General features: G+C 40.0%; 1 protein-coding gene across 1 annotated transcript; it reads right to left on the bottom strand.

Annotated features, from left to right (window-relative positions):
• Positions 1-2,702: 2,702 nt before the first annotated feature.
• mmp19 (matrix metallopeptidase 19) lies at positions 2,703-11,344 on the bottom strand. Its single transcript, XM_085775683.1, has 10 exons — positions 11,224-11,344; positions 10,942-11,102; positions 10,757-10,842; positions 10,501-10,631; positions 9,322-9,534; positions 8,108-8,353; positions 6,319-6,444; positions 5,235-5,399; positions 4,451-4,578; positions 2,703-3,058 (listed from the first exon to the last, which is right to left on the bottom strand). Exons 2-10 carry the CDS (start codon positions 11,041-11,043, stop codon positions 2,828-2,830), a joined length of 1,428 nt encoding a protein of 475 aa, XP_085631809.1. The 5' UTR covers positions 11,044-11,102; positions 11,224-11,344; the 3' UTR covers positions 2,703-2,827.
• Between the last annotated feature and the right edge of the window lie 3,833 nt (positions 11,345-15,177).

Below are 15,177 nucleotides of genomic sequence, written 5' to 3'. Positions count from 1 at the left end.
AATTTATTTTATACAACAACCAAGTAGTGTTGGGGACAAAAAAGGACAAAAAAATTTTAAAAAACAAAGCATGTTTGATGTTAATTTGTAGATTTTTAAATAATTATCCATTCTGTTTGTTTGTTTTGTTGCAGGGACGATGCACTTGTCACCTGAATCTGTAAATAACCTGTTGATAGAAATTTCAAAGATGAATAAATTTTGTTTGATACAAAACAAAACAACTAAAAAAAAACGACCCGTCTGTCTGTCTGTCTTCGCTGTTTGTCTCTCCGGTGTCATAGCAACACTGCAGCAGCGTCGTCACCGGCCAGATTTCTCATCGGCAATAAAGAGGTCATGGGGAGGATTTCCTACGCTGCAATTGGTCGAGGTTGCCATGGCGCTTCTGAGGTTTTTTTTTTTTGGGGGGGGGGGTTTTCCAGACAAACACAATGCAGCACAGAGCGGCCTTTCATCACAGCAAACATTAAACAGCTTTTATCCTTTTATCCCTTTTCTTTTTCTTTTTATTGTGGGAATGTCGAGCCACACACACACACACTGACAGTACGTCTTGTTTAATTTTACAAAATGTTAGATTTCCATGTGGAGAAAAAAAAGAATAAAGGAAGGAAGGAAGGAAAGGGAAGAAGAATCCATGCCACATGATTTCTCAGTGTCATCATGCAAAAGTTTGGTCCTAAACGTGTGTTAATGTTAAAATAGTTCATCAAGTGGAAGATGAAATGATCTCCAAAAGACATAAAGTTAAACATGAAACACTCTTTTTCAATATTTTAATCACCCCATTCTGACATCACAAATGTCTGGCGACCCCGCGCCGCCGTCAGTCAAGATGCAGCAGCTCAGATATCTGCTGCAATTTATTTGAATGCAATTTATATTTGAGAACGTGAACGTATTGAATGCTGTTGTTTAAGCTTGTGCGTGGTGTTTTTACTGTAATCATTATTTAAAGGTATAATATGTAGGAATTCCCCCCATCTAGCGGTGCGGTTGCATATCTGAACGTATTCTTGATGTTGCATTCACGTGAAATCGGGCAGACGTCAGACAGACAACAGACGCTGCATGTAACAGGATAAACAAGCGTCTATGTAAACAAGTGGTCCGCCAGCACGAGGCAAAACAATACAGGCGTGACAATATGTTGTCATGGTGATGTGGTATTGTTTTACCGTCTTTCTCTGGTGGAGTAAAATGACATCCGGTTGGTTTGCCGACGGCCGTCTGCCTGACTGCACCTGAATGCAACACAAGTGCCTCCGTCCTTCCTCACACTACACAGTGGTGACAGTTTTAACAGGCCGAGCCCACAGCTCTGCTGAGTTTCCGTGGTTACCTACGGTCACGCTGCCACTGAACGTAAAAAAAAAATGGCGATGCAACATGGCCGCCTCGGTTCGGTGCGTCGCCCACTTATGTATTTGTAACGACTTGTAACAACTCATTCTAAGGTACCAGAAAGCCTTCATTTGTATGCGGCTGTGATTCCACTTCAGAGAAATACGTATTTATGAAAGACAGATTTGATTTTTGATAATAAAAAGCCAAATAAGTTACATACTGGGGCTTTAAAAAAATATTTTTATCAGTAATTTTTTATTTTTTTAATCAAATACTAGACATTTCAGGTTGAAAAACACTTATTTACACACTGGGATAGTTTCCAAAGGGGGGGCTACTAGCTACTAACTATGCAGGGGCCCAGACCTTTGCTGATGGCCCTTTTCCTTTTCTTGCAGTTTGAACATGGAGAAGATGGAAATAAATAAATATATAGTTTAAAACGTAAAGTGAATGTTTCATCTGTAACTTTATGTCTTCTGGAGATCATTTCATCTTCCACTTGATGAGCTGTTCACATTAACAGAAACTTTTGCTTCATGCCACAGTAATGATGCTGCTAAATGTTTTACGATGACGAACGCTGAACTGAACATTAGAGGAAGCTGCTGCACACTCCCAATCACCATGATGATGTTACATCGTACTGAAAGTATTAGGACGTAATGCAACACATATGTTTGAGATTTGAAAAACACAACAGAAGAACAAGGCCTCCCCTCGACTTCTCCCTGAGATCACAGCTCAGCTTACATAATTCTCACAGTCACACAAACACAGTTTCACAGGAATCGGCCTGTTTCTGCTCCAGAGGGAGGGAATCGATCCGTCCAGTGAAATAAAACCAGTCCTCACACTGTTATTCTCTTTTTCTTTCATGTTAAATGATATTTCACAATTGATCACTGTTGTTGTTGTTGTTGAGGTTGCACAGTTGTTGCCAATGCCCCATTTGGAGTGAAACCAGCACACCCCCACACACACTGCAAAAACTCAAAATCTTACCAAGAATATTTGTCTTATTTCTAATCAAAATGTCTTATTTCTAGTCAAAACAAATCTCATTATACCTTAAATAAGTATATTAATACATATACATACAAAAGTAGCTTGTTTTTAGACACTTTTCACTTATTTCAAGCCTATTTCCACTTGAAATAAGTAGAAAAATCTGATAGTGGAACAAGTTTTTCTTTCTTATTACAAGAACAAAAAACTTCCTTTCACTGGCAGATTTTTCTACTTATTTCAAGTGAGAATTTGTTTGAAACAAGTGAAAATTATCTAAAAGCAAGTTAATTTTTTAGGTGATGAGTCTTATTTTAAGTGGAAAGAGATTAGTTTTGACTAGAAATGAGACATTTTGACAAGAAATAAGACAAATATTCTTGGAAAGACTTTGAGTTTTTGCAGTGCGCCTCTCTGTTTGCCTCTGACTGAGCGCCTGCTGCCACCTGGTGGTCAGACGACGCCGTCACTAGCATCTCATCCAGCGCTCCTTCTTGCTCAGCGGGTATCCTCTGTCCGCCCGCAGCAGCTCGTTCACCCTCCAGTACTCGTCGCCCTTGAAGAAGAAGATCTTTCCGTTGGTCCAGGTGAAGGCGGCGTCCGGAGCGGAGGGAACGCCGGTGAAGAGCAGCGACAGCGGTTTGGGGTAGATGCTCAGGTCGCTGTACTTCAGCTCGTCCCACTGCCAGTGCTCCGAACCCTGAGAGAGGAGACACTTCATCTGTATTTGTTCCATGCATCAAGGATTTCACTTCATTACATTACTAGTCAAGTAGGATTTTGTAATCCTTAAAGCCTTTGGAAACCTGACTTTAAATAGTAAAAATGCTTATATTATATCAAAGTCAAGTGCCTCATTAAGCATCCACAAAAGTTTGAGTGACAATAACTATTCATAACTATTAGAAAACCTGGTTTAAAAACAGCTCATTTTGCTATTGAGGCACTTTTGAGGCCACTGGTACATAAAAACTCAAATAAACACAAAAAAAGTTTTAAAAAATGGCTAAATTAGATCACAGGAACTCCTCCCCCATGTAGCCCATTGATATTTTTTTCTAACTTTTATATATATTTTTTTACAATCTTTGAAATGTCTAGTTAACAAATGTTGATGATCTCAACTTGAAATATTGTCCCATGTGTGTTTATTTTGGCTAGATTTGGTTGCCACCCTGGATTTCCTAACATGAAAAAGGAAAATGTAAAATCTAAACAACTTTTGAATTATACATGATGCAGAGACAAATGACCCCATTTTCTGTTTTTTTTTTTCATTTTGAGACATGAGACATTGGTGGAGACGGTCAATTATCATCATTTTCACATGGATTATTGAAACAAAACAGACAAAATGATAATATTAATTCACATATTCGATGCCCGGGAAGAAGCAGGATGAAGAAAACATATTTTCTCTGCCTTTCCTTTTGAAATTAGAACTAGATGGTCTGCTGAATTAGTAAGTAAGTAAGTAAATCAATTCTGGCAAATGACTTCCCAATTAAAGTCAATAAGCAAAGAGCAACTACCTGCACACTTCATATGAACTTATAGTTTCTTGTGCATTCTCTATTATTCACTTTATGAGTTATTCTCAAAAAATAGTAGTTCATCAAATCAAAAACAAACTTTGCCTTATTCAAACTAAATGTGTTCTTAGACACTTTTGATTTTTTGACCTGTGTTATTTGAGCTTTCCATGTAATGTTTGCATCAATGATCACACCTAAAATAACGAAATTTGGAAGGAAACTCCATCGATGGATGATGAGATGTGTCATGAACTTAGTCTTATTCAGATTTTTTTTTTAAACTTGTTTTCATCAAACCACATTTTAAGTGTGACCACCATATCATGATTTTTATATTTTCTACTACAGTTTTTAAATCACTTCCCGAACTAAAAAAAATTTGTGTCGTCTGCAAACAATACACATTGCAATGAATCTGATACCTCACAGATATTATTTTATATACAAACCCCAAGACGGAGCCTTGAGGGATCCCACATTCAATAGCGCTTAATTCAGATTAGGATGAATGTGGAGGTGGTTTCATGTGGAAGAAGCTGCTGTGTGATCAGTGATACCTTAATGAAGACGATCTTCTTGTTCCTCTCCAGGTACAAAGCTGCGTCGATGTTGGGAGGAATCCTCTTCACCTGTTTGGGGTAACCGTAGTCCAGCAGGAACCGGGTGTAGCGCCACACTCTGCTCCCTGGCAGAACACAAACAGTCTTAAAGGGATAGTAGCATTTTTTTTAAAGTGTGGTTGTATGATCTACAAATAGCCCCTAAGTCCGGTTAGCAACGCCAGCCCATAGCCCTGCCCAGAGATTTACAACATACAGTGTTGTCAACAGACCCAAAGAAACGGCCTATTTTTGTGGCCTAAAAGAGGTTTTACCTGAAAAAAAATACACAGTTCCATTGTTCGCTATAATATAATTTTTCCAGCCCTTCAAAGTGCAGGAAAAACGCAGTTTTTATTTGGACCTAACCAACTGCTGATCGGCGAGCGCTAACCCTGGGCGGAGGGATACGTGAGTTGATTATATTATAGCGAACAATGGAACTGTGTGTTTTTTTTTCAGGTAAAACCTCTTTTAGGCCGCGAAAATAGGCCGTTTCTTTGGGTCTGTTGACAACACTGTATGTTGTAAATCTCTGGGCAGGGCTATGGACTGGCGTTGCTAACGGGAGGAGTGCAGAGAGTCTTCTACTGCAATTAAAGTACTTAGGGGCTATTTGTAGATCATACAACCCCACTTTAAAAAAATGCTACTATCCCTTTAATATTCTTAAATCTCAGCTGGAAGAAAAGAAGTGAACGTCTCATCATCGGCCTCAGTCTGAACCAGGAAGCAGCTTCACCTTTCAGGAAGTAGGTCTTGTTGGTTCTGGGCGAGTGCACGGCGGCGTCCAGGTCTCCGGGGAGTTCCCTCCACAGCCGGTCGACCCTCATCGGCGTGTTGTGTCCCAGGTCGGAGATCGTCCACACGTAGTCTCCGCTGAAGGCGAAGGTCTTCCTCCACGGACCTGAAGAGACGCATCAGTCATGTGAAATAAGCAGGAAACCCTATGAACTACTGACACCTAAACATCTTTAATATGTCGCCATTTGTATCAAATTTGATTTGAGTAGATACTGTAGATGCAATGATCAGATAATCCACCAGGGTGCAGTTAGTTATTTATGCACCAGCAGCCTTCACTTGGGACATCCAATATGGCCGCCAAATGTGTTTTCTCATGGATATTTTTGCCAATTTTGAAAAAGTTAAGGTAAGAAAAACTTTAAAATTGTTACTGAAACTTCAATAGGAATAATTACTGTATTGATGCAAAGTAAAATTACTTAATATTTTACAACTTATTTTATAGTAGTACCGCGTTGAAAATGTGTGCATCAAAATAGATACAGTAGGTATGTAAGGTCATTTTCTATGTAAATCTCATATGCAATTTTTTTTAAATTATATTTTTTAATTATTATTTGTCAGAAGGTCCAATTTCATCGATGCTACCCCATGTCTCTCTCGCTATCTTTGATTACTGTATAATGTACTTTATTTATTTATTCATTTATTACTGTCATTGTTATTATTAATTTTTCTTTTCTTTTTTCATTTTCTATTGTGCTGTCATGTCTTGTCATTTTACTCTGCCACCTTGTGGACAATGTTCCCCTGATTTGATTATGTTGTGTCAGTTTGTCGCTGTAACTTTGTTCTTGGAAAAAAGCAAAAATAAAATATTCCAACAAAAAAAAGCAGTTTTTTCTTAGGAATAAGTTAGGACACGCCCACATTTATTCCCACTTAATATGGCTGAAATCAAACACATCAGGTGAACATGATCTGAATATTGTTACTGAGCTTTCTGAAGGAGGTTTGTCCTATTTAAACCTCAGACATTTAGTATCCCAGCTCTGCTACAGTCGTCTTCTTCTTCTTACCCAGCATGATGGCGTCCAGCGCGGCGGTGCAGGGGTCGGGGACGGGCTCCGTGTTCTGGCTGCTCTCCGTGGGGAACAGACCGTCGGTGGTCGTCGGACTGGCCAAAGTGCTGGTGACACGTTTTCCTGTAAAAAAACAGAGGAGACACAAGTTACAGGTTGAATTCATGCAGCTCAACTTCACCTGACACTTTAAACATTCATGAATAATGAGTTTAAACTCAGTTTGAACAGTCAGAGTTTCACAAACTGTAAGAAACCGCCTGAAGGAAACAAACTGAGGTCGTCATTAACACCTGAACAGAACAAAACAAGGTGACAGTGGGCTGATGGAAAGCATCATGGACTGTGGACGACTGGATCAAAGTCATATTCAGTTATGAATTTTTTGAAGGAAAGTTTCCACAGTTTTGCTCTATAGCAAGATTCATTTATCATCTTGAAAAGTCATCATCGCCAAACATCCTTTCAATCGATGGAATCAGAAAAGTGTCCATGTGAACTTGTGCATTTATTGAAGATGTAATGACTGAATTCATTGATGAATTAAGATTCATCACTGAATATTGCCTACACTCTATGTAAATCCATCTCCTTCAGACGGTTTATTATAGTTTGGTCACAGACGGTCGACTCCAGTTTCCATCCATTTGTTCCTCATTTGTTTTCTTGTGAAGTTTCTGTTTTCAAAACATACTGCTTTAAGTTTTCTATCTTGACGCTACCAGTGTGATTCCATAATATTTTACTCAGAATTGAGTGATTTTCCTCTACTTGATCTAAAAAAATAAAAATGTGACTGACTACAACAATTTTCTTTCTTGCTTTTTTTTGTGTGTTTCTTAAAGCCAGAAGGTTGGTGTTTTGTATAAAAGTTGTTTTGTGCCATATCTGTGATTTGCGTGATGATTTGAGTGGTGATTCCATAATTTTTTGCCAGAGGTTGTATTATTATAGTCTGGCACAAAGGCAAGGCAAGGCAAGGCAATTTTATTTAGCCCGTTTTTACAAACCATTTGTCTCAAAGGGCTTCACATGGCATCACAACAACATCCTCTGCCCTTACTGTAAACCCTCACATCCACTGAGGAAAAACTTCATGGAAAACCGTTTTAACAGGGAAAAATCAGAGAAACCTCAGGGTGAGCAACAGAGGAGGGATCCCTCACCCAGGACGGACAGACGTGCAATAGATGTTGTTACACACTGCAAAAACTCAAAATCTTTCCAAGAATATTTGTCTTATTTCTTGTCAAAATGTCTAATTTCTAGTCAAAACAGTCCCTCTCCACTTAAAATAAGACTCATCACCTAAAAATTAACTTGTTTTTAGATCATTTTCACTTGTTTCAAACAAATTTTCACTTGAAATAAGTAGAAAAATCTGCCAGTGAAAGCAAGTTTTTTGTGCTTGTAATAAGGAAGAAAAACTTGCTCCACTATCAGATTATTTGAAGTGAAAATAGGCTTGAAAGAAGGAAAAAGTGTCTAAAAACAAGCTGCTTTTTAATGTGATGAGTCTTATTCTTAAGTATAATGAGATTTGTTTTGACTAGAAATGGCATTTTGACTAAAAATAAGACAAATATTCTTGGTAAGATATTTGATTTTTTGCAGTGCAGACAAGAAAACAGTTTATAGTTTATGACACAGCAGGACAACAACCTGTCGTTGCCTCTTTTTCAGAGACAAACAACTTCTCTGAGCTTCAGGAGTTTGTGAAAGTTCACAAATCCACAAACATGACTAATAAGTGAACCCCTCCGTCTCCATCCTCCCACTCACTCACCGTACAGCGCCTGGATGCCGCTGACGTCATCCGCGTGCAGCCTGAAGTTGGCCCGGTAACCGGAGTAGACCGGGGCCATGAGCGCGGCTCTGAACTGAGAGTGGCCGAGGCCGAGCGCGTGGCCGATCTCGTGCGCCGCCACAATGCGCAGATTAGTCCCATAATAAGTTCCCTCCGTCCAGAACTCGTCCTCATCAAAATGAACAATACCGGATTCTGGCGACTCAGCGTGGGCCAGCACGTGACCTGGAGGAAAACACACAGAGTCATGGTGTTGTGTTGTGTTGTGTTGTGTTGTGTTGTGTTTCTGCTGAAGGGGAGACACTACAGATGAATAGGGTAAACAAAAAACAAAAAACTAACAGACATCACTATGAAACTCCCCAAGTTTATCACTCACATTAAGACAAATATTTTTTCTATTACAAGTTTTGTCAAAATTTATGTTTAAATATGTAAATGTGTAATGAAATATGAGCTAATTTGCATACATTTCCAGAACTGAAATCTGAACAATGGATAAAGCTACTTTCAAAATTCTTGTTTTGTTTTGTTGACATATTATCAGAGTCAGAAGTTTTTACAGAGGAGGATTTTGGATATCTCTTTTTATCACTCGGTAAATGAGAAAATACTGTCACCAGCCCTAAAAAAAAATCAAATTTCGCCCTGTTTTGAGGAATAAAATGTTGTATAAATCAGGCTGTGAATGATACATCAACAATCCCTCTGTAAAAACCTTCAGAATATAGAAAGGGATCAAACTGGAAGGTTTGGTGTCTGTAAGTGCTGCTGAAGTGGAGATTTCTACTGTAGCTCAGAGTCTGAGTCTGAAAAACTCATTTTGAGAAAACGGCCTTTAGAGATTTGTAGTGTAAAATTCCATAGATTGTTATTGTAAATCGTACTTTTACGATTGGTTGCGGATACGGAGGAAATGACAATTTTTGGAGCCTACCGTATATAATTGTTCAGGAGAGAGAGCTTTACAATGACACCTGACATGACATGGGCCAGACTAACTTTTTGTAAATTTAGGAGAAATCTACTGATGAAAGAGACAAAATGAAGTAAAATAACCACCTTAATGTGGTTTTTATACCATTTTTTTTCGACTTTCTGAAAGAATACTTGTTAGGAAGAAAAATAGCCCAAAATCTCAAAATTGATCAGTGCATGAATAAACAGTGTTTTTGCCTGTAGTGGAAACTGACCTCGGCCGTCGAAGGGAACGGAGCAGTATCCGTCCTTCTTGTGGAAGGAGATCCGGATGTCCGCGCGGCCGTAGTCGATCTCCCTGAAGGTCAGAGAGGTCACGTCGCTCCAGTAGCTGAAGGCCGAGCGCATCGCTGCTCTAACCTCCGACTTCTTCATGTCCGGGGTGAAGTTGTAGATACGATAGGTCAGACTCCTCTTCCTCCACCGGCCTGAGACACAGAGACAGACACACAACAACAACAATAACAACAGTTTATTCAACAAATGTACATTAAAAGGAGATATTAACCTTCCTAATCAAATATATTGACACTATATCTTCATATCACATCATATTATGCTTATACAGATTTTCAGTGAGTAAACATACATGTATAATATTAACACATATCAATGAGCTTTGGTTTGAATATATACTGTATGCACATACGTACCATGTATGCAAACAGTATAATCATATAACATGCATGCGTTTATGTGTAAACATATGAGTTTTTTGTTTTTTGCACAAACATATCATTTCAAATAGTATGAACAATCATACTATTTGAGAGTGTGAAGGGGAGGTATGAAACCCAAAAGGGCTTATATGAAAATCTCACCCATGAAGAACATACGTATTCAAAAACCAAATTTCTTACTTACAAGTAAAGACAAGAAAATAAGGAATAATTAAATGATTAAATGATTGATTAACTTTCTTATTAGTAAAATCTACACATATGATTTATATAAGTAAAAATGACACATTATATCATATAAATGCGAACAGCAGACTCCAAGTTTGTGTTATATATTATACATTTATGAAGAAATATGTATAAGTTATAAATATGAATAGTTATATACATGCTATGTCTAAGTGTGTATTATTTATGCATATTTATATGGTTTATATGGTCTATTGTTCAAATTTCTACTATGTTTTTACTTTACACAATATTTCATAAAGAGAAAGTCACTGATAGAAATATGTTATAATATATAACAGAACATTTCACTTCCACTAAAAGATCTGTTCTTCTAGTACAACATAAAAAACATTTGTCCTTTCACCCGCAGCTTTATAGTTTCATATTAATAAGGAGATATTTTTAAATTCAGGTTGAATTCAGCTAAAGTTGACATTATTTCTCTGTGAGTAAGGACACCGTTGTGTTGTATCTTGGACTCACCCATCAGTCTGTATCTGTGCAGCTTCTTGTTGAAGGGGTCGTCCAGGCCGCAGCGCGGCTGCCTCATCACCGCCACCGTGGCTTCATCCAGCTCGCCAGTAGGTGGCAGATCGTTCACCCTCTGGAAAACCCTGCACACATCTGCTCAGTCAACATCTGCACTAACTAACAGTCAAACTCACACTCAAACTCACTCCCCCACATCCTCCTCCTCCTCCTCCTGCAGCTTCACTTCCTGTCAGAAGGGAAACGTCACCTCAGGGCATCGATGACTTCCTCCAGGTGGTTTGGGTCCAGTGGGTCGGCCGGCTCGTTCAGGTAACCGTACTGCTTCAGATACGCCTGAGGAGAAACAAGAAGGAAACTGTGAGTCCAACTTATTTAAGTACAAACATACAGCAGCTTGTAAAGATGATTAAAAAATAAAACATTCATCCAAACCTTTGCTTCATCCAACTCCGTCCACTGCACCACAGCAGCACACAAAGCTCCAGTGAGGTTGAGCAGCAGAAGCTTCAGCTCCATGTTTCTCCAAGTTTTCATCCACCGTCTCTTTCCTTCTCTCAGATATCCAGAGCCGACGCTTTTTAAATGAATCAAAGCTGCAGCAGTAGAAGTAGAGCAGCTCAGCTCAGAGAGACAGACAGAGAGACTCTGTTGGCTCTGTGAGGGAGAGCGCTCCTCCAGCAGTTTTTAAACTCAGCCCCGTTGCATGAGTCAGACCTGCGGCTGCGATGATCCACCTCTGAAGAATGAGGATTACAGAGCAGCCAGCTGACCCCCAGCCAGCGCTGAGTCTGTCTGCTGCTGTGAAGCTGCACAGCTGGTTCAGAGCTGCAGCAGCAACGTCGTCCGTCCATCCATCCACAACAACTACTACTACTATACACTCTGCTCTGGTTTATAAAGTCGACAACAAGCTGCAGTTAGTTACAAACCACTGAGCACACTGCAAAAACTCAAAATCTTTCCAAGAATATTTGTCTTATTTCTTGTCAAAATGTCTCATTTCTAGTCAAAACTGATCTCTTTCCACTTTAAATAAGACTCATCACCTATAAATGAACTTGTTTTGAGATCATTTTCACTTGTTTCAAACAAATTTTCACTTGAAATAAGTAGAAAAATCTGCCAGTGAAAGCAAGTTTTTTGTGCTTGAAAGAAAAACTTGCTCCACTATCAGATTTTTCTACTTATTTCAAATGAAAACAGACTTGAAATAAGTCAAAAGTGTCTAGAAACAAGCTACTTTTCGTATGTATATGTATAAATATACTTATTTTAGGTATAATGAGATTTGTTTTGACTAGAAATTACATTTTGACTAGAAATAAGACAAATATTCTTGGTAAGATTTTGAGTTTTTGCAGTGCAGAGGCCGCCCACCTCCACCACGCACGACTACGACTACGACTCGTCTGTGTTCCTGCTCCAGGATTACGGCCTGTATCCGTCTGTTAATACAGAGGTGTCACAGCTCAGTTATGGACCTAAACCCACAGGAGACGCCTTCACATTCCTGTCTCCTCTGTAACATTTCCATCACAAACACACAACAAACACACAATGACTTACAGTTGCAGTTACAGTGCTCATATGTTTACATACCAGGGCAGATTTTGTAAAATATGTACCACTCTTTAAGGTGAAGCAGCATTTAGTTGTTATGCTGCACACAACTGGAACAAACTACCAACAGAGTTGTTTTAGAGGTAAATTCATGCAAAACCACTGATGCACGTTGCCTTCAGGGACAGTTTTTCATCAAGCAGTCTCTGTATTCACCTCTAAAACAACTCTGTCTGGTAACGTTGTGTTATTATCTCATAGAGTGGTGAATGTGCAGGTCACAACTTGTCCACCAGAGCGTTTTGGAGTTGTTGGATTGTGTATTTGATGAGTTTGATGAGGGAAACCAAGAAATCCCATTAGCCTCCGTAGCGTAGCTCTGAGCAGCTCACGGCTCTGCTCCGCCGTTCTAAAAATAGCTTGCACCGACAATTAAAGGTAACAAACCTACTGCTATGACTGTAGGGATTATGGCAATGGGCCAATTTGACTAAATGTTGAACTATCCCTTTTAGGTCAACCTCTGCACTTCTGAGTGGAAATATCATCCCACAAAATATTAAAAATAAATAAATAAAGATCTGAAAGTTGTTGTCGTTTGCACTTTGTGTGTTATGATGACAGCTCAGTGTGAAGAAGAAGTTTTTCTGCTGCTGCTGCATCTCGTCAGGTTTTGTTGTTGCTATTTCTGTCGGGAGGAGATGAATCGAGCCGAGGCCTCGTCGTCAGCTACATTTAATTCCCGTTAGATTCACAACAGCAGTGTCAGTTTTTTCCTTTTTGATCATCTCTCTCTACATCTTCATGTAGTTGTGTGAGTTATTTCTACCTAGCTGTATCCGTCCTTGCAGTTCAGGGCTGTTGTGTGTGAATGAATGTGTGAAACAGCTGGACTCCAGATGTTAGTGCGTGGTTATCATCATACAGTATGTGCTGCACAGACTAAACACTATATAAACTTTAAACTCCAACTTAAATCCACATTTCCAGGAGTGAAAGAGGAACAACCTTTTCATCTCTACAAAAAGTCGGCAGTACTGTAGGTGTTAATGGGCCAGATTAGCATTAAAGGGATAGTTCACCCAAAATTCAAATTTCACTCTTTATTATCTCTTTATTATTATCTACTCACCCTCATGTGGACTAAGGGCTGTGAGAAGTTTCAGAGTCCTCCGTGGCTTCTCTGAGTTACAGCGGGGCTCCGTGCAGCACTGCATGTCCATATGACGGTTTTGAATGGTGCTCACTTTTCTTCGTCCAAGAAGACACACCAAAAAACATCCAAATACCTCCATAGTGCTCGTCTGCAATGTCCCTCTTGTATTGAAGCCCCGACATGAGAAATTGTTCCTCCGGTGATTTGCACTGACACAGGAAGAGCAGTGAACTGAGACACTGGGAGCTTCCGCTACAAACAAGCTTAAAATATAGACTTATTTAATTTTTTTCGGAACAATTTCTCATGTTGGGGCTTCAATACAAGAGGGACATTGCAGACGAGCATTAGTGGAGGTATTTGGATGTTTTTTGGTGTGTCTTTTTGGACGAAGAAAAGTGGTATCCATTCACAACCGTCATATGGACATGCAGTGCTGCACGGAGCCCCGCTGTAACTCAGAGAAGCCACGGAGGACTCTGAAACTTCTCCCAGCCCTTAGTCGACATGAGGGGGAGGAGATAATGATAATGAGTGAAATTTGAATTTTGGGTGAACTATCCCTTTAAGTTGAGAACGACTCATGCAGCAGGACGACGGCTGCTTTTCTCCCTTTCTCAGATAGATAAACCTCTAACAGCCGTATGTTCTGTATCTGGATCCCACCTCCGACCACAAGCTGCACATTCCTCACTCTATCACAACTCCCTGCAGAGTGAAAGTCAACCAGAGCTCCGTGTGTGTGTGTGTGTGTGTGTGTGTGTGTGTGTGTGTGTGTGTGTGTGTGTGAGTGTGTGTGTGTGTGTGTGGTTTTGCATTTACCACCAATGTGACACAATCTCTCTGACCGAGTTACAGAGCGCAGCGAAACTGGTCCGAGTCAGCTTCCTCTGTTTCCTGGATGAAGATGATGATGATGGTGATGGTGATGATGATGATGATGATGGTGATGATGATGATGATGATGATGATGATGATGATGATGATGATGATGATGATGATATTATTACTGACTGTGAGGGGAGAGGAACAGAAAGCAGGAACAGAACGGGCGTGGGAGGATGATGAGCAGCAGGACAGTAATAAGTGATACGTTCAGAAAAAGACTGAAAGGAAAAGTGAGATGAAGCTGCCGAGTCGACGACCGTCTGTTTCCAAAACAAACACACACACACACAGCGACGTCACAGCCACCTGTCTGATCTGATATACGTAGTTTCAACCTTGTAGCTGCAAAAACCCAGCTCAGACCTGTCGAGACGCTTGATCGGACTCGAGTCGACGCCTTGAACCTGTCGGGTTCCTGAAAGCATCATGATGAACTCACTGTGCAACATTATCCTGCAGAAAGAGGCCACAGCGTCCACTGGGAGCTTTGATCCATCATGACTATGTCAAGCCATTTTAAAGGGATAGTTCAGCATTTTGGCAAATTGGCCCATTGCCATAATCCCTATAGTCTTAGCAGTAGGTTCGTTACCTTTAATTGTTGGTGCAAGGTGGAGCAGAGCCGTGAGCTGCTCAGAGGCTCATGGGATTTCTTGGTTTCCCTCATCAAACTCATCAAATACACAATCCAACAACTCCACAACGCTCTGGTAGACAAGTTGTGACCTGCACATTCACCACGCTATGAGATAATAACACAACGTTACCAGACAGAGTTGTTTTAGAGGGAAATTCATGCAAAACCGCTGATGCACGTTTCCTTCAGGGGCAGTTTTTCATCAAGCAGTCTCTGTATTTCCCTCTAAAACAACTCTGTCTGGTAACGTTGTGTTATTATCTCATAGCGTGGTGAATGTGCAGGTCACAACTTGTCCACCAGAGCGTTGTGGAGTTGTTGGATTGTGTATTTGATGAGTTTGATGAGGAAAACCAAGAAATCTCATGAGCCTCCGTAGCGTAGCTCTGAGCAGCTCGCGGCTCTGCTCCGCCGTTCTAAAAATAAC

The sequence above is a fragment of the Trachurus japonicus genome, chromosome 5 (assembly GCF_045865225.1).
Source record: "Trachurus japonicus isolate A0001 chromosome 5, Traja_1.0".
In the NCBI taxonomy this organism is placed as follows: domain Eukaryota; kingdom Metazoa; phylum Chordata; class Actinopteri; order Carangiformes; family Carangidae; genus Trachurus; species Trachurus japonicus.
Note: the sequence above shows the minus strand (reverse complement) of the source record. Positions and strands in the feature narration are given on the sequence as shown.

Bases quoted from the DNA above. Each gene is read 5' to 3' on its own strand.
- mmp19 (XM_085775683.1), bottom strand. From the start codon at position 11,043: ATGAAAACTTGGAGAAACATGGAGCTGAAGCTTCTGCTGCTCAACCTC. The intron at 5,400-6,318 runs GTAAGAAGAAGA...GCGTCTCTTCAG, and splicing joins GCTGGACGCCATCATGCTGG to GTCCGTGGAGGAAGACCTTC. The intron at 4,579-5,234 runs GTGAAGCTGCTT...GTGTTCTGCCAG, and splicing joins CAAGACCTACTTCCTGAAAG to GGAGCAGAGTGTGGCGCTAC.